The following is a 22,957-nucleotide window of genomic DNA, read 5'->3' as shown; positions in this document are numbered from 1 at the left end:
GAAAAGAAATGATGGAGGTGTGTAGTTTTCTCACAAATAACAACTGGTCTACAGACATTACCTCATTACTTTCACTTGCTGCTCTCCAGATCTGGGATGTTTAACTATCCCCTCCATACTGGAAAAAAGGAAAGTAACCTAAAAATGCTCATGTTTATGTGTAGTTCTTTTCGTTAATGTGTCCTTGTCATGTAATGGTCATGAGACAAGGAAAGCCCAGGATAATCGGAGGACCCTCAAAAACTTTTTCAACTTGATTGATGTATTGGTAGCAAATTAAAAGTTAGTTGATTTTGATGATAATAAAATAAAAAAGAGGTTAAAAAGCATCTTCACAACATCACACAATACAATATTAAGTCAATATTTTTTATTAGATGTTATGCAAGAATGTGTTAGTCTCTGGCCTTTTTACTTAGTTCAAGTGAGGCCTGACAGAGAGGCACTGTGAGAGACACTGTGATAATTGTGATTAATAAAGTAACATTACAATAATTAGATTGCAACAACAAACAGCTCAGAAGTTCCAGTAGGCAATAGATGTTTTTCTCTGAAGACCAAAGGTGATAAGTAATTCTGCTCACTTTAGACTTCAGATTATTCTTCTCTCTGTATTATCTTCATCAGCCAACTAACATATTTCTGTCATTGTCACTGCATAAATATTTGAGGTTCAATGTTGAACAGCAGATCGTCATTTCCACGCCGAACTTCCAGAAGGAGAGGCGTATCTCCTTGAATGGCCTCCAGTAAATCACCAGTGTTGACCAATGGTTGCCCATTTAACTTCATTATAATGTCACCTGTTGCGATCCCACCTCTGTGAAAGCCAACCAATAAGAGGAAAATGTGTTTATGTTTGGATGGACCCATGTGAAATTGCCTGATGTTGCAAATAAAACCTCAGAAAAACATCAGGAAGATTTCAAAGGGGAAAGAAAGAACTATTATTAGGCATTGTAATATTAGACATACTTCTGAGCTGGGGAATCTGGGACAACTTCATGTACAAGTATTCCAGTGCCAATATCCGGAAAGTCTGGATTATGCCATTTTAACCCATGGACTAGGCTGAGGAAAAAGAAAATAAATATCAAGTTTTAAAAAACATTGAGGTTTTTCAAGACAATTGAAGTGTAATGAATAAAACAAAACTTACTTCTCTGTTAACGTGACCATTTTGATTCCAATAAACCTTTTTTTAGAACTTTGCATATCTGGAAGAGAAATTATTAGATGTGTTTGTACAAATCCAGCTCATAAACGTGAGTTTAGCAAAAATATTTGCTTTACAATGCAGGTTTCAGAACCTACTGCTTTAATCACTAAACCAAAAACAATTTCCTCTGTAATTTAATATATTTTATATTGTTACATTGAGAACAATAAATTATGCGATCATAGAGAGAGAGAGAATGTTGGGGTGAAAATCCGACAACGTTCAATTTATTTATCATATTTAGTCATACAGTACATGTGTTACCCCCATTATTCCCCATGTCAAGTCACACACTGTAAAACTTTGCTGTAGTTTTGCAGCAGGTTTGCCAGTAACTTACTGTAGATTTAATTACTACTTAATACTAATTTCCAATTAGTACTATTTTCAATTACTTTAATCAAAATTAAAACATTTTGACTTTTGAGATTCAAAATGAGCAAGAGACTGGCATTAGCACAGCAAAAATTGCCGTTCTTCCTAAGCATTTTTGTCTTGTTTTCTAGTAAAAAATATTGAAAACTTCTTAAATTACGATGCATTCACATAACAAGAAAAGTGACCTAAGATATTTAGTCTTGTTTTATGAAAGAAAAATATCTAAACCAGGTAAGTTTATGCTTAAAACAAAAATGTAAATTAAATCTACAGTAAGTTACTGGCAAACCTGCTGCGAAATTACAGCAAAGTTTTACAGTGCAGGGTTCTGAATGCAAGCTTGCAAGTTTATCACACATTCTACATTATGTGGCCAGCAGGATGAGTGACAGTTAACGAGTAAAGTAAAGAAACCTGCTACAGTAATAACTGCTAGCAAAATGAACAAGCCGAAGACGGCGGCTTATTTTGCAGCCTATAGAATGTGTGTCATTTGATGGGTTTTGCTATAGCCTTTAATTGAACTTCTGTTGAGATAGATAAATCAGTTACATTTCAAATATCAAGGCTGGCACACACTCACAAGATAATCGGGACAGTTTTTTTTTTCAAATTCTCACCTCACGACAATCCTAGATATAGTCCCAATTATCTTGATGGTTGTACAGTCTTATCAGACTTTCTTGTGATGTGATGTGAGGTGTATTATGATTGATTAAATCTGCTCAGAAGCATGTTGCGGAACCAACAAATGGAATCTGTATTCTATATGTGTTGGTCAGATAGTGGAACAAAAACTCTCACGTTTTAAAAATCTGATAAGACTTTAAAATATCTTGTAGTGTGTGCCAGCCTTTAAGGTGCTTCACCTGGGGCAGTCTTGGCAGGATCAGACTGCTTGTTGTGTGTCCTGACTACCCTGTGATTAACTGTAATCAAAATAAAGGACACCAAGGACTTAATGCAGAATTGTCTCATACAAATACAACTGGGGTACATGATAGCATGTTTTGTAGAATGGTCATTTTGTTTCAGCTGGCAAAACATTGTGTATATTTTAGGACCTCTAGACCCAGTTCCTTAAAGAATTAGTTCACCAAAATATAAAATTCATAAATTACTCACCGTCAATTTATAAATGTCTCACCCTCTCTGACATTTGTGAGAGAAAACAAATAATATTTTAGGGTTATTCAGCGACTGATACATCACATTTGAATGTAAACTTTGAAGTACACATTTCATCATGACGCAGTCACAAGACACGCAATAACCAATAAGATTCAAAGTTATTGACATGCAGCCATATTGAATTAACTTAACTGTTTACATTCAAACACATCATATACTGTAGATTGATAAATAAGCTTGAAATATGAATTGTTTTCTCTCACAAACATGTACGTAATTTCATTTTAAAAGACATTTATTAACCATCTGAATTACTGTTAGGATGGTGGGTGGATGCACTTATTGGCACTTCCATCTTGGATTTGGAACTGCGGGCACCATTCAAAGACATTATAAAGCTAGGAAGAGCCATAGTATAATTTAATATAACTCTGATGGGTTTGACTAAAGAAAGCAAGTTGCACGAGGCATAGGGTGAGTAAATTATGAGTTTCATACAGTATTTTGGTGAACTATTCCTTTTACCCAGATAAATGTATACGGTTGAATGAAAAGGCAGTTGGGATTTCTCAGGGTAACTAATCTTTGGCTAAACACTTACACGCAGAAAAGAAAAATTACAAAAGAGATCTTAATTTCTCATTAAATATTTACCTTGCTTAAACCTTCAATAACTCTCTTCATGTATTCTCTGAGGCATGAATTTATCAACAGATTTTGGGGCTTTGGGTGATCCTTGCCAGTTTATATAATGACTGGTTGTACTGGTACATACATCCTAAAATGATGCTTACCTTTCTGCAGTTTAAGATTAGATTCATCGAGGAATTTAGTGATTCGATCTGATGGAATGGCAAAAGAGATCCCTGCAGTCACCTTTAGCGTGTTTATCCCGATCACTTCACCATCCTACCATGACAGAAATATTTATGTTTGTAAAACTAACAATGCAGTGTCCTGATAGTGAGTGTAACAAAACCTATTCACACTCACCAGATTAACAAGTGGGCCTCCAGAATTGCCATACTTCCCGTTGAGAATGAAAGAGACAAAACCGAATTTAATCAAGCACAAAGGATCAAATGTTGTACTGTAACCTCTTTAAGGAGCGATCACATTACGTATAGAAGTAATGTTAAAAACAAAACGTCTTTAGTCTCACATTGATGATAGTATCAGTCTGAATGTAGTCCATGTCGGAGTCACGGATGCCCAGCTCTTTTCCGTCTCTCTGTGTTGTGCTGATGATGCCAGTCGTGACTGTGTTCTGAAGAGCAAAAGGGCTGCCAATGGCAACCACAAACTCGCCAGGTCTCAGATCAGCAGAGCGACCCAGTGATAATACTGGCAATTTTTGCTGAGGAAGACATAAAAAACAAATGTCTTCTCATGTATCAAGATCTGTAGTGTCTACATCTGAGTTCTCATGTGGCAATCAACAAAATGGACATATTGGGAAACGTTTCCTTATGCGCACTGTTTTCACAATGACCGCTACTCTATTCTATTTTGGTGTCATTTATCTAAAGAACTAATCTGAATCAATTGTAAACAACGCCTTGGTTGGTAATGACATCAGCTGCTATAAATAGACCCAAAATATCTGAAAGCACTCCAGACTCTACAACGTGGGAACATTCTCAAACATTTATTTCCAAAGGAATCCCTTCTCTCAAACGCTAACAGAGTAAACTCTTTTTCTAAACCCAAATCCAACACACAAGGGCAAAAAATGGCCAGAAGAGACAATTGCAACCCACAGTTGATGCATCTCCCTAATCAGATCCACGTGTAGGAAATATAACACTTCTGACAACCCAACACATTGTGAATTTCCACACACAAATGTAGGTCACTATGTGCAGCAGGCTACCACACTGACATAACCAAGTGTGTCTAGACAAAGTAAATAGTGAGATATAAACATACTTGCTCTGGACACATAAACATGGGGTTTAATAGTCAAAAGCATTGCCATTTTTGGATTAATGTACCTCATGGGCTTTGCTGAGTTCAGTACATTCAGGACGTTAGTGGCAGACTTATACCAACTCACTAATGCATGTTCGGAAACTACAACAACAACAGCATTGAAAAAAATGCTGGCATTGTATTTCAAAAATAATTTCTAAAGTGTGTTTCCAATGTGTGCTTTTTCTTTAAGGCCAAATGTGTCCGGGTTCTTAACACATGTTTTCGTCTAAATGTGGGCGAACTGATGTCTTAATGAAGACATTAAAATTATTCTCACCTTTGGGTTAATTTTGATGGTGGCGATGTCAGATTTCTTATCGATGTCTCTGATGGATGCCTCATATGTCTGGCCATCGTGTAACTGCACTCGTAGTTGCTGTTGGCCCGTTACAGTTGCACTGCTGGTAACCACGTGTGCATTGGTCACAATCAGACCAGACTGCGTCATTATGAATCCAGAGCCGCTTGACAACGGGACATTACGTCCAAACAGAGGATGACTGGACACAAACATATGGCAAATAACATGCTAGCGTTTTATACATGAGAAAATGGTATTGATCTATAAACAGCGTTTGTGCTGGCCCCGGGTGATTTAAAAAGCCCTGGCTCGCATGGCAGCAGCTATATGTTGTCTAGTTCTATTAAATAACTAATAATTCAAATCACTTAAAGGGATAGTACACCTATTCTGTCATCATCGTTTTACCCTCTTGTCATTTCAAACCTGTATGACTTTCTTCTGCAGAACATAAAAGAAGATATTTTGAAGAAAGTTGGTCCCCAAACGACACTGGACCTCACTGACTTCCACTGGATCAACACAAAACCACTAAAACATTTCTCAAAATATCTTCATTTATTTTCCACAGATAATGCACAGTAAGTCGTTTTGGATAAACATGTCTGCCAAATGCATATATGTAAATGAAATTGTAGTTACTTGAGGAAAAGCTCAATGTGGACCACAGCAGGTGCAATCTTCTCCACCACATCAGCAATGAAGTTAAACTTGTACCGTGGGCTGTTCTGATGTGCACGACCTATACAAGCCAAAAAAAATCCTCACATCATTGACAGTTATACAGCACATTAACATACTGCATTTGATATGTTATCATATTCAAACATGTTTACAGGTAACCCTACAACAGACTCTATAAACTATTTTTAATTTTAGTCAAATGGGATGAAAGGGTTGAATTGAATGTTTTCTAACTCGGTTTTCCACTCTGGAGTGGAAAAGCTGCGGGCCAAGAATGCTGTGGTGTAAACATCCAAAACCAACCCTTATCTTGTAGGAAAACTTTACAACGTCATGCAGGGTTTAAATAAATTGACTCCAGCTGAAAAAGGCTGTAAGGGATGTCCATCTAATATGGAATCCTGAAAATGCAATTGGAGACGCTGTGAAACATTCCCAGAAGTCTAAATCGGGCAAAAGTTAATATCACAGAGGAAATTAAATCTGTTGGAGAACAATCAGATGACTGACTGAACTAATTGTCAATAAATGCATGTGTGTGTGTGTGTCTGTCTGTCTGTCATTGTGGGGACCAAAATCAGCTACTTGTGAGGATCAACCTGCAGTTCTCATGATGTTAGTTGATTTAAACATACAAAATGATGCTTATTTGAAAATGTAAATTGCTATGATTTGAGTAAGGGTTTGGTTGAGGGTTATGGGATAGAACAGTTTATACTGTACAGTTTGTATTAAATAATTATGTCTATAGAAAGTCACCTCTATTTATAGAAATCTCAAGTGTATATGTGTAGGAGGGCACAGTTAGTATTATTCAGTATTATTATATACGTATAATAAAAAAGCTTTTCCAGGCCACTGGTATTGATACTATTAAGTAATAACATTTTTTCATGTTTAAAATTTAGTGCAAAGAAACTTTTAAGCAAAATGGGTACTGCACTAATTAGAAGGGCAATCTCTTGAAATAAGTTTTGGTTAAAGGGGTAGGTAAACTAGTTTTTTTTCTTCTTTTTTTACCCTTGTGCTGGTATATGATTCCTTTATCTGTGGAACACAAAAGAAGATATTTTGAGAAATGTCTTAGTAGTTTTGTGTCCATACAAGAGAAGTCAATGGGGCCAGTGTTGTTTGGCTACCAACATGCTTCTTTTGTTTTCTGCAGAACAATGTAGAATGTTTGAATTACACGAGGGTGAGTAAATGATTAAATCATTTTCATTTTTGGGTGAACTACCCCTTTAAGTGCCAAAATGGTAATTATGGGGTATCTCGATAGGGATACTGTATTGGCATACTGATACCCCATAATTACCATTTAAATTTAATTTACCATTTCAGTTACCAGGGCAAATATTTCTATATTTTAACAGACATTTAAAATTAATAAAATAAAAAATACGTAGCTGAATTGATTGATGATTTACTGACCTGACCGAGATGGTGCACATGAACCCTTCTGCCTTTGGGTTATTATGGAGAGCCCTTGTTGTTGCGCTTTACGCGCGGCTGCTCTCATCTTGCACACATTGTCGTAGGTTTTTCCGTCGCTGCCGCACACTCTATGGGCTGTCTTACACTGGCAGACACCCTTGGAAAGTCGCTTACCAGCTGGATATTTACATTCAAGCCCATCGCCACATGGAGGGTGATCCTTCCGACCGCACGGTGCTCCCTCACTCAGACTGCACACAAGACAACAATTGCAGTGATCGGGCACGTACCCGCTCGAGCAGATCGGGCTCGGACATTTACTCACATCACACCTGGATGGGCATTTCATCTTCTGCTCGGCTACTGAGAGGTCATGCGCAATGAGCACTGTTGCTGCAAAGAGTATTATCTGCATTCCGTCTGGCATGTTGGACAAAACTGCAGTTCAGGTATTTTGATCCGTGAGTTTAAGTATCTGCGATGTTTATTTGTTGCCCATAAAGTCTTGAACAGTCCAAAACATACCTGTAAATAATCCGCTTGCAATCTATAGAAAAAGCATCACATAGCTGATAACGAAAAAACGGTAAACACTGAGAGAACGCGATGTGTATAAAGTTATTGTTGCATTCCCATGGATAAAATCGGTCTTATTTCATTCTCTTCCTTGTGCAATGTCATTTTTAAACCCAGCGCTGTTTAAAACCTCACTTCTTCCTCTCGCACTCTGGCTGACACTTGCGCGCGCGCCACACTCCCTCCACTACTTTCTGTGCGCGCTCACACATGATGATGTAGAGAACGAGCAGGGGGCATCAGTCATTAGCCAAAAATACAGCAAAATTCGAAATGAATTAACATTACATTCACGTGAGATATTACTCACATATTAAAATGTCATCAGCTAAATATCAACTAAATAATGTCATATGAGAGTAAGGAAATAAAGTTATTTCCACATTAAAAGCTAACCAAACAAATTACCTGTGTCCTACTGTACTTATCTACAGTGAGGGAAATAAGTATTTGATCCCCTGCTGATTTTGTAAGTTTGCCTACTTACAAACAAATGAAGGGTCTATAATTTTTATGGTGGGTTTATTTTAACTGATAGACACAGAATATTAAAAAAAATCAGGGGAAAAAAATGTTATATAAAGGTTATAAATTGATTTGCATTTCAGTCAGTGAAATAAGTATTTGATCCCCTACCAACTAGCAAGAATTCTGGCTCCACAGATTGGTTATGTGCCTATATGGACCACAGATTAGTCCTGTCACTTTAAGAAAGTACTCCTAAATCAGCTTGTTATGTATATAAAAGATCTGTATCTATATACAACAGAATCTGTATCTTCCAGTTCAACCTCTCCAACACCATGGTCCAGACCAAATAGGTTTTAAAGGATGTCAGCGACAAGATTGGAGACCTGCACAAACCTTGAATAGGCTACAGACAGAAGCTTGGTGAGAAGGAGACAACTGTTGGTGTGATTATTTGGAAATAGAAGATATACAAAATAACTATCAAATGCCCTTGTTCTGGAGCTCCCTGCAATATTTCCCCAATGGGGTAAAGATGATCATGAGAAATGTTAAAGATCAGCCCAGAACTACACGGAAGAAGCCTGTTAATGATTTCAAGACAGTTGGGAACACAGTTAGCAAGCAAAACATTGGTAACACATTGGTAACACGCTATGCCACAGTAGACTGAAATCCTGAAGCACCCGCAAGGTCCTCCTGCCCAAGAAGGCCCGCCTGGCTCGTCTTAAGTTTGACAATGAACATCAAAATGATTCAGAAAAGGCTTTGGCGAAAGTGCTGGCACTGCTGTGAGACCAAAATGGACTCCTGTGTTTGGAGGGAGAGAAATGCTGACTATGAGCCCAAGAACATCATGTCTACAGAGAAGCACAGTGTTGGAAACATTCTGCTTTAGGGCTTTTTCTCTGCTACAGGTATACAGGATGACTTCACCGCATTGAGGGGCTGAGGGACGGGCCCATGTACCGTAAAATCTTGGACGAGAACCTCCTCCCCTTAACTAGGTCACTGAAGATGGGTCATGGATGAGCCTTTAACATGACAAAGACGCAAAACATATTGCCAAGACAACCAAAAAGTGGCTTAAGGAGAAGCACATTAAATGTCCTAGCCAGTCTCTAGACCCTAGTCCTATAGAACCTCTGTGAAGGAGGCTAAAACTCCAATTTGCTGAGCGACCGCCAAGAAACCTTAAAGATTGACAGAGGAGTGGACTAAATGTATCCGGACACATGTGCAAACCTGGTGACCAACTATCAGAAATGTCTGACCTCTGTGCTTGCCAACAAGGGTTTCTCCACAAAGTACAAAGTTATGTTTTGCTTGGGGATCAAATACTTATTTCACTGACTGAAATGCAAATCAATTTATAACCTTTATATAACATTTTTTTCCCCTGATTTTTTTTAATATTCTGTGTCTATCAGTTAAAATAAACCCACCATAAAAATTATAGACCCTTCATTTGTTTGTAAGTAGGCAAACTTACAAAATCAGCAGGGGATCAAATACTTATTTCCCTCACTGTATAGCTAGGAAACAAAGTTGTATGTTGTATGATATGTCAAAACATATATATGTATACCCTACCTAATCATGGTGAGGACAAGAACAGGCTGTGGGGTTTTAGGCGGTCCTCAAAATCTGGCACATTATGTTTAATTACCTAACTTTCAACAAAACTGTTAGCTTTGCTTAATTTAGGTAACAGGGTGTAATGAAAATAAATGGAAGTCTTAACTAACACAGTGAAACAAAGAAGGTGTATGTAAGGGGTTATGTTTATGGGGGTAGAAAGTCATTATTAGACCAGTATGAAGATGACCTGACTGTTACAATACAACAAACAATTTGTTTGTGCTTTTGTGTCACAAGCACATTTACATTTATTCATTTGGCAGACGCTTTTATCCAAACCGACTTACAAGTAGGAGAGCATATAAACATTTTGTCAACACGCTAAACAGTACCGTGATGAATATTATCTACTTCTGCCCCCTTGCGTCACACAGCGCAAGTTGTCAAAAATAGAATCAACACATTTTGCATAATTAATTAGTAAAAGCAGGCCCACTTCTTTCTTACATCTCTCTCTGTTTTCTTTCCTGCTGGGATTTCGTTTTCTGCAACTGCTCTGCTGGACAGCAGCACACATTCGTTCACACTCTGTCCCCTCTTGTTCTTCGACTTCTGCGCCAAAGTCACAAAGATGTTGTCCACCTGGTCCCCTTTGGCTGAAGTGAGATAAAAAGACATCCTGTGGACTTCAGCCAAGTGACGGGCCTGCTCGATTAAAACTGATGTAGTCCCTGAAGCCAGGTCGGCCTTATTGCAAACAAGAGCACAGGGTACATCCTGACCAAGGGTCTGTTGATGGCACTCATCCATCCACAGCGGTAGATTGCAGAAACTAGAAGGGTTAGTGACATCAAAGACGAAGACGACGCCGTGCACATTGCGATAGTAGTGCTGCACCATGCTTTTGCGGAAACGCTCCTGACCTGCCGTGTCCCACAGTTGCACCTGAAGATAGAAGAGAGAGATAGAGAGTTACCATTGAGTTATATATCTACATTGGCAAGAAGTGTATTTCAAGGTAATTGGTCACCTTACAAAACAAATTAAATATGGACAAATTTGAATAATGCATATAGGTGCCCTGGATCGTACAATGAATAACATGTTGGAACAACATTCCTGTCAAAATAATCTCTCCCATTGACTACTGATTACTTTAGTAAAGCCTAAAATGACATTCAAAAATCTAGTATTATAAATATGATCACAAAGCACAATAACGTTTGCATTGCTGAAGACATTTAGAAGATTCACGATATAGGACATGAAGTACAAAAACACCATGTCTCTAGATACTTAAAATCACCAAATTAGACTTAGAAAAAAAGAATCATTGTCCTAGGAAATTTTGAAATTTTCTAATTGTGTATGTTCTTCTTGGGAATACACTAGATTGAAAATGTTTGATATCTTATCGATATGCAAGAGAGAACAGCATAATTCATGAAAATAATCACATGTTGTAGTCGAGAATAAAACACAGATGGTATGAGATGGTATGGAGAAGCGTTTTATTTGAATCATGAAACAAATCATGCAATGTAATATTATTTCATTTACATTACACCTGAAAAAATACATTTCTCATTGGGGAAATAGCTTTTTTTTGCATCATTCTAGCTTTTCTCTGATCTCAGTTAGGGATTTCCGCACAATTAAGCGGAAGCGAAACATTAGGTTAGCAAAACGATTGCTGGACAAGCAGGCACTTTAAAAATTACTTATGTCAATAAATATTTCTTTACCATAACTGTTTGAACAAAATACAACCAACAGAACCGAATCTAAATGTTAACTTATATCTTTAAGATTTAACTATGTATGTAAAATTTAGAAAATACTCGCCATAGATACCCACTAGTTTACTTTTATTTGTAATACTTGTACACAAAATGTATACATCCAGTTATATGATTCTATAGTCTGTCAACAGTGTTCAGTGCTTCCCAGACTGTAGTCTGTTGCCTCCTGGTGGGCACTAGCGGTATTGCATGATGGATCGTACTGTTAGTTAAGGCTAAATCAGAATTTTATAATGTTCAATAAAAACTTAGTTATGAATTTTGCTGCAAACAAAATCGTGAACTATCTATGCAGCTTTGGTCATACTTAGATTGTATTTGTTATACATTACGCTCCATACTATTTACAAATATAACCGATTTATTGTCATTATACCTTAACGAGAATATGATTAGCTACTTTTGTGGTAGCCGCATGGAAAAAAATATTGTAGTATACTATAGTATAAGCATAAAAGGACGAGCGACAGGAGTGTACAGTGAGAGAGGACCGGGCCCGGACATATGTTAAGTTTTGTTTATGTTTATGTTTGTGTGGCCGGCAGTCTACCGTGAGGTGGCTGCCGGCCTTTTTACTTCCAGATTATTGTTTGTTTATTTTGATTAAAGTTTATTGTGAATGTTCGCCGGTTCCCGCCTCCTTCCTTCCCTTTTATTGAGCCTTTTGTTACACATATAGTTCTCTTTTTTCCCTGAAAATCATGTACCACGCCTAATTGACACTAGTTAAAGATTCTTTAACTTTGAAACTTTTCTGTTATCATTTTTATTTAATAACAAATTAAAGATTTTCTTCCAGTGCAAACCAGAATAGTGATCTCAATAGCCACAAGTCTAGGTCTCAAGACAGAAAGCATTCAGACAGCTTTTGTTCCTATAATTTACACATTCATAACTATCTATACTGTGCCTACATCAGCAATGTTTTGCTAATAACAGTAAGAGAATGATCATGACAGAAAGACAGTAGCTATAGGCCTACTGGATTTTAACTGTGAGCAGCGTGCTCCTGAAGTTGTTCAACCAGAGGAAATGATTCATAATTCATCGGCTATAATATACGTGCGTAAATTTTATTATGGGCATATACCAATAACATTAAAAGTGACCATTTATTGGTCGATACCGATAATTTATCATGCATCCCTAAATAGAATATGGGGGGGAATCTGAGGCATTTGGTATGTTTCATGAATTCTGGATTATGGCCTATATGGAATAAAGACTCATCCTTTAAAGTCCCATTGAACCGGAAGTTGTGATCGCTTTTAACTTCGTTATTCCGCAGCCATATCACCCTGTAGCCCAAGACTGGTTGCCCACTGGAGCTAAGCAGGGCTGAGCCTGGTCAGTACCTGGATGGGAGACCTGCCGGGAAAGCTAGGTTGCTGCTAGAAGAGGTGTTAGTGAGCTCAGCAGGGGGTGCTCACCCTGTGGTCTGTGTGGGTCCTAATGCCCCAGTATAGTAATGGGGACACTATACTATCAAAAAGCACCGTCCTTCGGATGAGACGTTAAACCGAGGTCCTGACTCTCTGTGGTCATTAAAAATCTCAGGATGTCATTCGAATAAGAGTAGCGATGTAACCCCGGCATCCTGGCCAAATTCGCCCATTCGCTTCTATACATCATGGCCTCCTAATCATCCCCATATGTACTAATTGGCTTCGAAACTCTGTCTCTTCTCCACCAATAACCTGGTGTGTGGTGGGCGTTCTGGCGCAATATGGCTGCCGTGGCATCATCCAGGTGAATGCTGCACATTGGTGGTGGTTGAGGAGATTCCCCATTCCATGTAAAGCGCTTTGAGTGTCCAGAAAAGCGCTACATAAATGTAACGAATTATTCTGACACATTTCCGAGTGAAAACGAATTTCAAAGGAGAAAATTAGTGGCCGTGGCTTGCGTTTTTCACTGCATTGTGTTGCATTGATTTTGAAATGAAACTGGCAGCAGACTGACAGTTGAAGGGGATGAGTTAACGGATGCTCCGGCCAAGCCTTGTAATTTACGTCATTTGAGATGGAAAGTCATTTCAAGGCGGAAGTTCATTTTCAAAATTTAATTTAAGATTACCCAGCTAATGTACCGGTTACGTAATTTATTGGTCATTTTTGGTAATTTCATGATTTACCAGCTGGCAACGTAGCTGGCACGTCCCAGGCACGTAATTTCATTACCATTAAATGACCAAATCATGACGTCGCCTGCACGAACTCCTGACGTTAAAAGATAACCAAGGACGGTCCAGTTACGTACTATATTCGTACTATTTTGGTAATAACATTACCTACGAGTAACGTAAGTGGCACGTTGCGGGTACGTCATATTACCAATAAAATTTTGATTAACATTAATGATTTACATGTCGTTTACTATTTAAATATGCATGTTTAAAACGTTTTTAGTCAGGACATTGTAAATCTGTTGATTAAATAAACCAAGAGATAATAATCTACATGCAGGCCGCTCTCGGGAATGTAACAGTGGGCTCATCCTGCGCGCTCAAGTTCAGAACAGCGCGTGCACAGCTGAGCTGCTAACAGGAGGACCGATAGTTCCTCCGAAGTAAGTAATGTTTTAATTTCACAATTGTCGTTTAATACTTGTGAAAAACTAATTTAAACAGATGTTTAACTAATATTCTGACAGAATGTCATCTGACAGCAGTAACAACGCTTTTTTTGAAGGGCTTCTGTAACGTTACTGAATCTGACAGGAAATTTCGTTTGATCAGGTAAGACTCGTTACAGCTCAACAAATAAACGGCTTTTACGAAAATAAATGAAAGTAAAGTGCAAAGAAAACGTTGCTTTAGGTTTTATTTCATTATGTTTTATTATTTACAGCACCGGTGGCGGTTAAGAGTAACTTTAACCACGGCAACGGGACATATCATGGCACCTGCCTTGAAGAGGACATATAACTCTGTATAAAAAGTCAAACAATCACATTAAGTAACATATCTTATATTTGAAGTGTTTTTTGTAATATTTATGCTGCTGTAATTATTTATCTGTAGTGAATCATGCTCGATGCTATGTTTTAAATAGCCATAACAGTTATTACTGCTATTTTAAGTATCTGAACAAACACTTTGTTGTTCAAATATGTTTTAAAACATGTTTGTATACTGTTTTAAATGCAATTTGATATGTTGCTGTCAATATGTTGGTTTCATCTATATAAATGAAAAGTATTCCAACTCTGAGTCTGTGTCATTGTTATTTAAAAAGTTTTTTAAATAGTTATGGGCAAATAAGGACAAGTTAAATTAGTTGTACTGCATGTCCGCCCAAATAATAAAATATTTTAATTACTAATTACCAACACAAATTTTTTAATTCATTACGTTTTCACGACGTGAGGAATTTCACTTTTCCGGTCGCCACGAAGTAACTCGTTACGTCGCCACGATGTTTGATCATGAGATATCATTGACATTACGTAACAGTCACGTATTTTGGCTGGGTATTAGGGTACATGAATTTTAAAAATAAAATTACCCACGATAAGCTATTTACTATAAACGCTGCAATATTTCATGAAAAGATAAGAATAGTAATTTTTAACCTCATACGACCTGTCGTCCACATCCGTGGACATCACATTTCTGGTTGTGTGCACGATAATCCCAGCTAACAATTTTTGGTTCCCAGAACGTTCCCCTAACGTCAGTTTTTGGTTCCCAGAACGTTATTTTCTAAGGTTCGTTTTTGGTTCTCCAGGAAAGTTTTCTTTACGTTAATAGAACGTTAGTTTCTGGTTCCCATAACGTTCTGGGAACCAAAAACAAACGTTAGGGGAACGTTACCCTAACGTTATAGAAACCATGAAACTATCGTTTTATTTCCGCAAAGATAACCAAAAACAAACCTTTAAAACTTTCTGGGAACCAGAAACTAACGTTAGGGGAACGTTCCCAGAACGTTAGCCTAAATATTTTCCTCGGTCCGTTTACACGTCAGTAATGAATACATCCATGCTGTGTTTTTATCCATCGCTTGTCTAACGTTAATATAATTAAAATAAGTAAAATACATCATCCCACACAATATGGAGGATGAAATCAATGCATTAGATTATTCTTTTAGCCTAATAATTCCTTTTTAATCACTAAAGTAGCCTAATTTTCGATTTAAACAGCACAGTATATCATTTCTAATAAAACCACACTGTGTGTAGGCCTACCTCAACATCAGACATTATAGATATCAAAATAAAATAACCAATAACTTCAACACAATATTTAAAGCAGATTTTTATTGACAGAAGAATAAACATTTAATTATCTTCAGGCTAACAATATTCTTGTCTCACCACAGAAGTATAGCGCGGCTCCGTCTTTAGATAACACAATCAAAAGCCCTGAGTTTCAGTCCTTTTATCGTGGTCTGTTGATTTAGATGTGTCAAATCAATCGAACATCACGAAAATATAAGTCTACTCTCAAATCTGTACGGTTTTAAATAAAAAATTAAAATAAATAAACCGCTAATGTGTTAGTCGGTGAGGTAAAACGAAATGACCGTTAATTTTTAAATGACGGGAGTGCGCGGCAGAGCGGAGAATGCACGTGCTCGAGCGCACACACATACAGTAACAGACAACCACACTAAGGAAATACACATGGATATAGATGATTGTATTTTCATTTAGCTTAACTAGTTTATTATTTTCAGCCATTAAAGGGCACATTTATTAATTTAATTTGGTTTTCAATGTGATTGTAACGGAGGCCAGTGAAGAGCTGGCCAGTGTGTAAACCTCACTCCCTGACCAACAGAGACGCTCTAGCGTCTGACTGCGGTCTTTAGCCTCCTGTTAGAGCGCCCGTCTCCCATTCGAACTGACGCCGGTTCGAGGCCGGGCGAGTAGGACCGGTTACATGATCTTATAATTTATGTATTGCACATGTCACTGACGTTTACCAGTTTTGACTATTTTTACCATAAAAATAGCCAAAAAAAGAACCATCAGGGAACGTTACTTTCTGGTTATTTTCTGGTTGCAAAAAAATAACCAGAAAATAACCATCAGGGAACGTTACTTTCTGGTTATTTTCTGGTTGCAAAAAATAACCAATAAATAACCATCAGAGAACGTTATTTTCTGGTTGCAAAAAAATAACCAGAAAATAACCATCAGGGAACGTTACTTTCTGGTTATTTTCTGGTTGCAAAAAAAATAACCATCAGAGAACACTATTTTCTGGTTATTTAAAAAAACCCAGCCTGCAACGTTCTGGGAACGTTATTTTCTGGTTGCAAAAATAAAACCTGAAAAGAACGTTCTTAGAACGTTATTTTTTGGTTCCCAAAAAAATAACCAAAAGGGAACCAAAAACTAACGTTAGGGGAACGTTCTGTGTTTGCTGGGATACTTAATTCTGTGTAACTGGAACCTGTTATTCACAAACATGGACCTTTACACTGCCATCTGGTGGTGTCAGAAGAGAAAAACACTTTACATAAAAATGTCAAGACGGCGGCGAACACATCTGAAAAATAAAGGCAGCTATGGCAGGACAAAACGTCCAAAAGGTAAAAAATGTAATAAAATGTCATTGTTGCTTCTTGTTACGTTATGCATAGTAGTGTTGTATGATTAATATGGCATGCAAATTTGACACATTTTTGCAACAGTAAAGATGTACTATGCCTCTAAACTTGATGTCCACACATGTGGACAATGGGACTTTGCTTAGTTGAAAATGTAAAAATGTATTAAAAAATAATTGTTCTTAAATAACTGTGAAAACGTGGTTTGGGAAGAATTTGTTTGAAAACATCAATTTACACAACGACTGCAAGCAGTACCATGGAGCCAAGCCCACACTTTACCAAGTGTACCCACACCCAGCCCACACTTCCCCTGGGGTGCCCACATTTTCCCCGGTGTACCCACAGCATTCCCACACTTCCCCCCAGTGTACCCACAGCATTCCCACACTTACCCAAGTGTACCCACTACATGCGCACACACAGCCCACACTTCCCCCAGTGTACCCACAGCATGCGCACACACAGCCCACACTGCCCCCAGTGTACCCACACCCAGCCCAAACTTCCCCCAGTGTACCCACATCATGCCCACACTTCCCTCAGTGTACCCACAGCATGCCCACACACAGTCCACACTTCCCCCAGTGTACCCACACTTCCCCCAGTGTACCCACAGCATGCCCACACTTACCCCAGTGTACCCACAGCATGCCCACACACAGCCTACACTTCCCCCAGTGTACCCACACCTAGCCCACACTTCCCTCAGTGTACCTACAGCATGCCCACATTACCCCTAGTGTACCCATAGCATTCCCACACTTCCCCCAGTGTACCCACAGCATTCCCACACTTCCCCCAGTGTACCCACAGCATTCCCACACTTCCCCCAGTGCACCCACAGCATTCCCACACTTCCCCCAGTGTGCCCACAGCATTCCCACACTTCCCCCAGTGTACCCTCAGCATTCCCACAGCGTACCCACAGCATTCCCACAGCGTACCCACAGCATTCCCACAGCGTACCCACAGCATTCCCACAGTGTAACCACAGCATGCCCACAGCATTTCCATACTTCCCCCATTGTACCCACAGCATGCCCACACACAGCACACACTTCCCCCAGTGTACCCACAGCATTCCCACACTTCCCCCAGTGTACTCAGGCTGTTAATAAAATAGATTTGTACTTTATTAAACAATGGTGTCTTGACTGTTTTCTGTGGATACAGACCGATTGTCCACATGTGTGGACATCGTTTTTTTCAAAAAGTGCTTCATGTTCAAATATAATATTTGGTTATTATATTTATTGGTTCCTCCTAACCCCAAATAGCTAGAAGAAATCTAAAATGCAAGCCAAACCAAAGCTCGGGTTTTAGGAGGTTAATTTCACTGGGACTTTAACGACTGTTGTTTGAAGGTTGTGGTTAAGAGCTTCTGTAACAATTCCTTCTGTTCAATTCCTCATTTAGCCTAATCTCATTGCCACAGCGATATCCCGCGCACTGCTGCTCTTGTTCTGTCATGGAATTTACGAGCTGATAATGTAAAAATGTCTGGATTTCACATCCCAAAGAATACATCCAGTGCAGATGTATAGACGTTAAGCAGAAGACGCAGTTTATCAAATACATAACTCTGCTGCTAAAAAAAATCTAATGGCTCTAAGTTTTTTTGTATTTTTCAAGTGATTTTTTACTGTCTACTTGTTCCCATCAGACAAACACTACCAGCCCAGCAAACACACAACGTTCCCGTAATGTTAGTTTTTGGTTCCCTTTTGGTTATTTTTTTGGGAACCAAAAAATAACGTTCTAAGAACGTTCTTTTCAGGTTTTATTTTTTGCAAGCAGAAAATAACGTTCCCAGAACGTTGCAGGCTGGGTTTTTTTTAAATAACCAGAAAATAACCAGAAAATAACGTTCTCTGATGATTATTTTTTGGTTATTTTTTTGTAACCAGAAAATAACCAGAAAATAACGTTCTCTGATGGTTATTTATTGGTTATTTTTTTGCAACCAGAAAATAACCAGAAAGTAACGTTCCCTGATGGTTATTTTTTTGGCTATTTTTTATTGTAAAAATAGTCAAAACTGGTAAACGTCAGTGACATGTGCAATACATAAAGATCACATTGAAAACCAAATGAAATTAATAAATGTGCGCTTTAATGGCTGAAAATAATAAACTAGTTAAGCTAAATGAAAATACAATCATCTATATCCATGTGTATTTCTTTAGTGTGGTTGTCTGTTACTGTATGTGTGTGCGCTCGAGCACGTGCATTCTCCGCTCTGCTGCGCACTCCTGTCATTTAAAAATTAACGGTCATTTCGTTTTACCTCACCGACTAACACATTATTTTAGCGGTTTATTTATTTTAATTTTTTATTTAAAACAGTACAGATTTGAGAGTAGACTTATATTTTCGTGATTTTCGATTGATTCGATTGATTGATTTTCGATTCATTTGGTTGTTGATCTAAATCAACAACCATGATGTAAGGACTGAAACTCAGGGCTTTTGATTGTTATATCTAAAGACGGAGCCGCGCTATACTTCTGTGGTGAGACAAGAATATTGTTAGCCTGAAGATAATTAAATGTTTATTCTTCTGTCAATAAAAATCTGCTTTAAATATTGTGTTGAAGTCATTGGTTATTTTATTTCGATATCTATAATGTCTGATGTTGAGGTAGGCCTTGTCACGAAAACGCAGGAAAGAACCCAATTGCAGGCAGCGGGGATGAAGGGGTTAACAAATGACTTTATTTTACAAAAAAACACAAAACAAATACCCACGAGGGGTATAAATCAGGAACTAAACTAAGAAACAAACAGAAAACAAAGACTTCCCATGAGGGGGCAAAATGAAAACAAGAACAGCAAAACTAAACTTAAACGACACCACCAAATATCTAATACAAACAATACAGGGTAGAACAAACAAACTCACTCTTGAGGAACAGATGACAGGACAAGGCAAGACGATGACACGAAGCAGCACATAACATACGTAATGACCGACACAGGACAATGAAACATGAGGGTATTATATAGGGAAGACAGATAAAGGATAACGACACGGGGCAGGTGTGGGTAATTAAACACTCAGGGAAAGATAACGAGGAAACGAGATGGCGGGAACAGAGACGAGACACTGGAGAGAACGTATATTATTGTCAAAAGGACAACAATATGTTTCTCTCCACACATAACCAAAGGCTTTGTCATGACTCTGCTACAGGACCAAGAAAAACATGACTAAATGAAGCAGAGCCATGACAGAAGCCCCCCCTTTAATGAGCACCTCCAGGTTCTCACCAAGGGGTAGACGGACGAGACAAGACCGACTGAGACGGTGACAAAAACCAGACAAACATGGTGAACAAGACAAGGGGCAGACAAGACAACAAGACTAAGGGATTGGGGTGACTTAACAAAAATAACAAACAGGGGAGGGGCCAAACCAGGGCCCATAGGAGGCAGTCCATGGGGGAGGGGAGAAGGGGGAACAGTCCCAGTCCCCGGCTGCGCTCGAGGGCGCGGAGTCCTGGGGGACTTAGGGGGAGTCCTGGGGGGGACAGTCTTTGGCCCTGGGGGTTTCCCAGGGATCGGCTTGGCTGCCGGACTGGAGGCCGGCTGGAACTGGCTTTGCGCCGGCTGGAAGGCCTGCTGGGCAGGGCTTGACGCCGGCTGGAAGGCCGGCTGGATCGCCGGACTGGACGCCGGCTGGATCGCCGGACTGGACGCCGGCTGGACCGCCGGACTGGACGCCGGCTGGACCGCCGGACTGGACGCCGGCTGGACCACCGGACTGGACGCCGGCTGGACCACCGGACTGGACTCATGACTGGACACAAGACTAGACACAAGACTGGACACAAGACTAGACACAAGACAGGACACAAGACTGGACGCCGGCTGCACCGGGCTGGATGCCGGCTGCACCGGACTGGACACTGGACAGGACGCCGGCTGCACCGGACTGGACGCCGGCTGCACCGGACTGGACGCTGGACAGGACATCGGCAGCACCACCGGACCGGACGCCGGCAGCACCACCGGACCGGACGCCGGCTGCACCGGACTGGATGCCGGCTGCACCGGACTGGATGCCGGCTGCACCGGACTGGGCGCTCCTCCGCTGTGCCTCTCCCTCCTTCTCCGCACCACCGGATCCATAGACCTTGGCAGCGGAGGAATCAGCCTACGTCATCCCCGGATCCCCTCCCTCCCGCTCGCTCCCGGCGCCACCAGAGTGAACGGGGACCGTGGAGCTCAAGCCGGAGGGTACCGAGTCCCCCCGGGCAGCGGCAGTCAGGTCGAGGCCCTCCGGCGTGATCGACCGCGAGGTGGAAGTCCCACGTGGAACCCCACCCCCGGGATCGTCCCGGTTGGCCACGAACCTGACCATTGCCGCGAACCCTAGGGGACCCAGCAGCCTCTTCTCAGACGGGGTGAGGCGCTGAGTGAGCCAGCAGTTGAAGATCGTCTTCAACTCTGCCTCGTTGAACTCAGCCGTCTCAGCCACCGCCGAGAATGCCCCGGCGAACTCCCGATTCCCGTAGTTCCCCTGGCGGAAACCTAGCAGCAAGCGGGCTTGAGCGGACCGTGAGGACGACGCCGTGCCGTCCATCTTGCTGCCCGCTGGGTTCTGATTGGGGTCGGTCATTCTGTCACGAAAACGCAGGAAAGAACCCAATTGCAGGCAGCGGGGATGAAGGGGAAACGAGATGGCGGGAACAGAGACGAGACACTGGAGAGAACGTATATTATTGTCAAAAAGACAACAATATGTTTCTCTCCACACATAACCAAAGGCTTTGTCATGACTCTGCTACAGGACCAAGAAAAACATGACTAAATGAAGCAGAGCCATGACAGGCCTACACACAGTGTGGTTTTATTAGAAATGACATACTGTGCTGTTCAAATCGAAAATTAGGCTACTTCAGTGATGAAAAAGGAATTATTAGGCTAAAAGAATAATCTAATGCATTGATTTCATCCTACATATTGTGTGGGATGATGTATTTTACTTATTTTAATTAGATTAACGTTAGACAAGCGATGGATAAAAACACAGCATGGATGTATTCATTACTGACGTGTAAACGGACCGAGAAAAATATTTTAGGCTAACGTTCTGGGAACGTTCCCCTAACGTTAGTTTCTTGGTTATCTTTACGAAAATAAAACGTTAGTTTCATGGTTTCTATAACGTTAGGGTAACGTTCCCTTAATGTTAGTTTTTGGTTCCCAGAACGTTATGGGAACTTTCCAGGAGAACCAAAAACGAACCTTAGAAAATAACGTTCTGGGAACCAAAAACTAACGTTAGGGGAACCAAAAATTGTTAGCTGGGAGTACATACAAACCATTAAAGTGTTTATTAAAAACATTTTAATTCTCACTATAACCACAAAATCCGTTAGAATGTCTGTGGAGCTCTTCAGGATTGAAACTAAACCAACTTCAAACCCAAGATAAAAACCAAACAGCGCTGCATGTTATCTTACTCTGATTTTCTCGCCCTCTATCTCAAGAAGTTTCTCACGGAAGTCGAGCCCGATCGTCGCTTCAGTTCTGCTGGGAAACTGCCCGGTGCAGAAGCGGTGGGTCAGACAGGTTTTACCGACACCCGCGTCTCCAATCACGATGATCTTACAGGTGCGACTGCAGCGCGCGAGGTGACCCTGAGATGAGCTCGAGCTCTCCAGCGACGAGTCCATCTGACGCAAACAACATATATCAAACGCGAAACTGTACAAAGTAAACAAACAAACAAAAACGATGCATTAGGTTCAGAGCAAACCAATGAACAACTCCTCACGGGTCCATGAGTGGATCACAAACTTCCGCTAAAATAGGAGAGAAACTTTCGAGTCTATGTCAG

At 40.0% G+C, this 22,957-nt stretch overlaps 2 protein-coding genes across 4 annotated transcripts; both read right to left on the bottom strand.

The window, feature by feature from the left end:
• Positions 1-365: 365 nt before the first annotated feature.
• On the bottom strand, positions 366-8,132 carry htra3a (HtrA serine peptidase 3a). Of its 3 annotated transcripts, XM_057331877.1 has the most exons (10): positions 7,447-7,532; positions 7,119-7,372; positions 5,646-5,745; positions 4,980-5,202; positions 3,891-4,085; positions 3,722-3,754; positions 3,523-3,637; positions 1,160-1,217; positions 976-1,071; positions 366-820 (listed from the first exon to the last, which is right to left on the bottom strand). In XM_057331877.1, exons 2-10 carry the CDS (start codon positions 7,204-7,206, stop codon positions 652-654), a joined length of 1,077 nt encoding a protein of 358 aa, XP_057187860.1. In that variant the 5' UTR covers positions 7,207-7,372; positions 7,447-7,532; the 3' UTR covers positions 366-651. The 3 variants fall into 3 exon arrangements, with proteins under 3 accessions (XP_057187860.1, XP_057187858.1, XP_057187859.1); XM_057331875.1 differs by having other exon boundaries at positions 7,119-8,128; XM_057331876.1 differs by lacking the exons at positions 366-820; positions 976-1,071; positions 1,160-1,217 and adding an exon at positions 2,405-2,526 and having other exon boundaries at positions 7,119-8,132.
• A 1,768-nt stretch (positions 8,133-9,900) lies between these two features.
• Positions 9,901-22,891, bottom strand: LOC130553386 (ras-related protein Rab-33B). Its single transcript, XM_057332323.1, has 2 exons — positions 22,581-22,891; positions 9,901-10,691 (listed from the first exon to the last, which is right to left on the bottom strand). The coding sequence occupies exons 1-2, from the start codon at positions 22,791-22,793 to the stop codon at positions 10,224-10,226; spliced, it is 681 nt and encodes a 226-aa protein (XP_057188306.1). The 5' UTR covers positions 22,794-22,891; the 3' UTR covers positions 9,901-10,223.
• Positions 22,892-22,957: the final 66 nt, after the last annotated feature.

The sequence above is a fragment of the Triplophysa rosa genome, linkage group LG4 (genome assembly GCF_024868665.1).
Source record: "Triplophysa rosa linkage group LG4, Trosa_1v2, whole genome shotgun sequence".
Taxonomy (NCBI): Eukaryota; Metazoa; Chordata; class Actinopteri; order Cypriniformes; family Nemacheilidae; genus Triplophysa; species Triplophysa rosa.
This window is presented reverse-complemented; position numbering and strand designations above follow the sequence as displayed.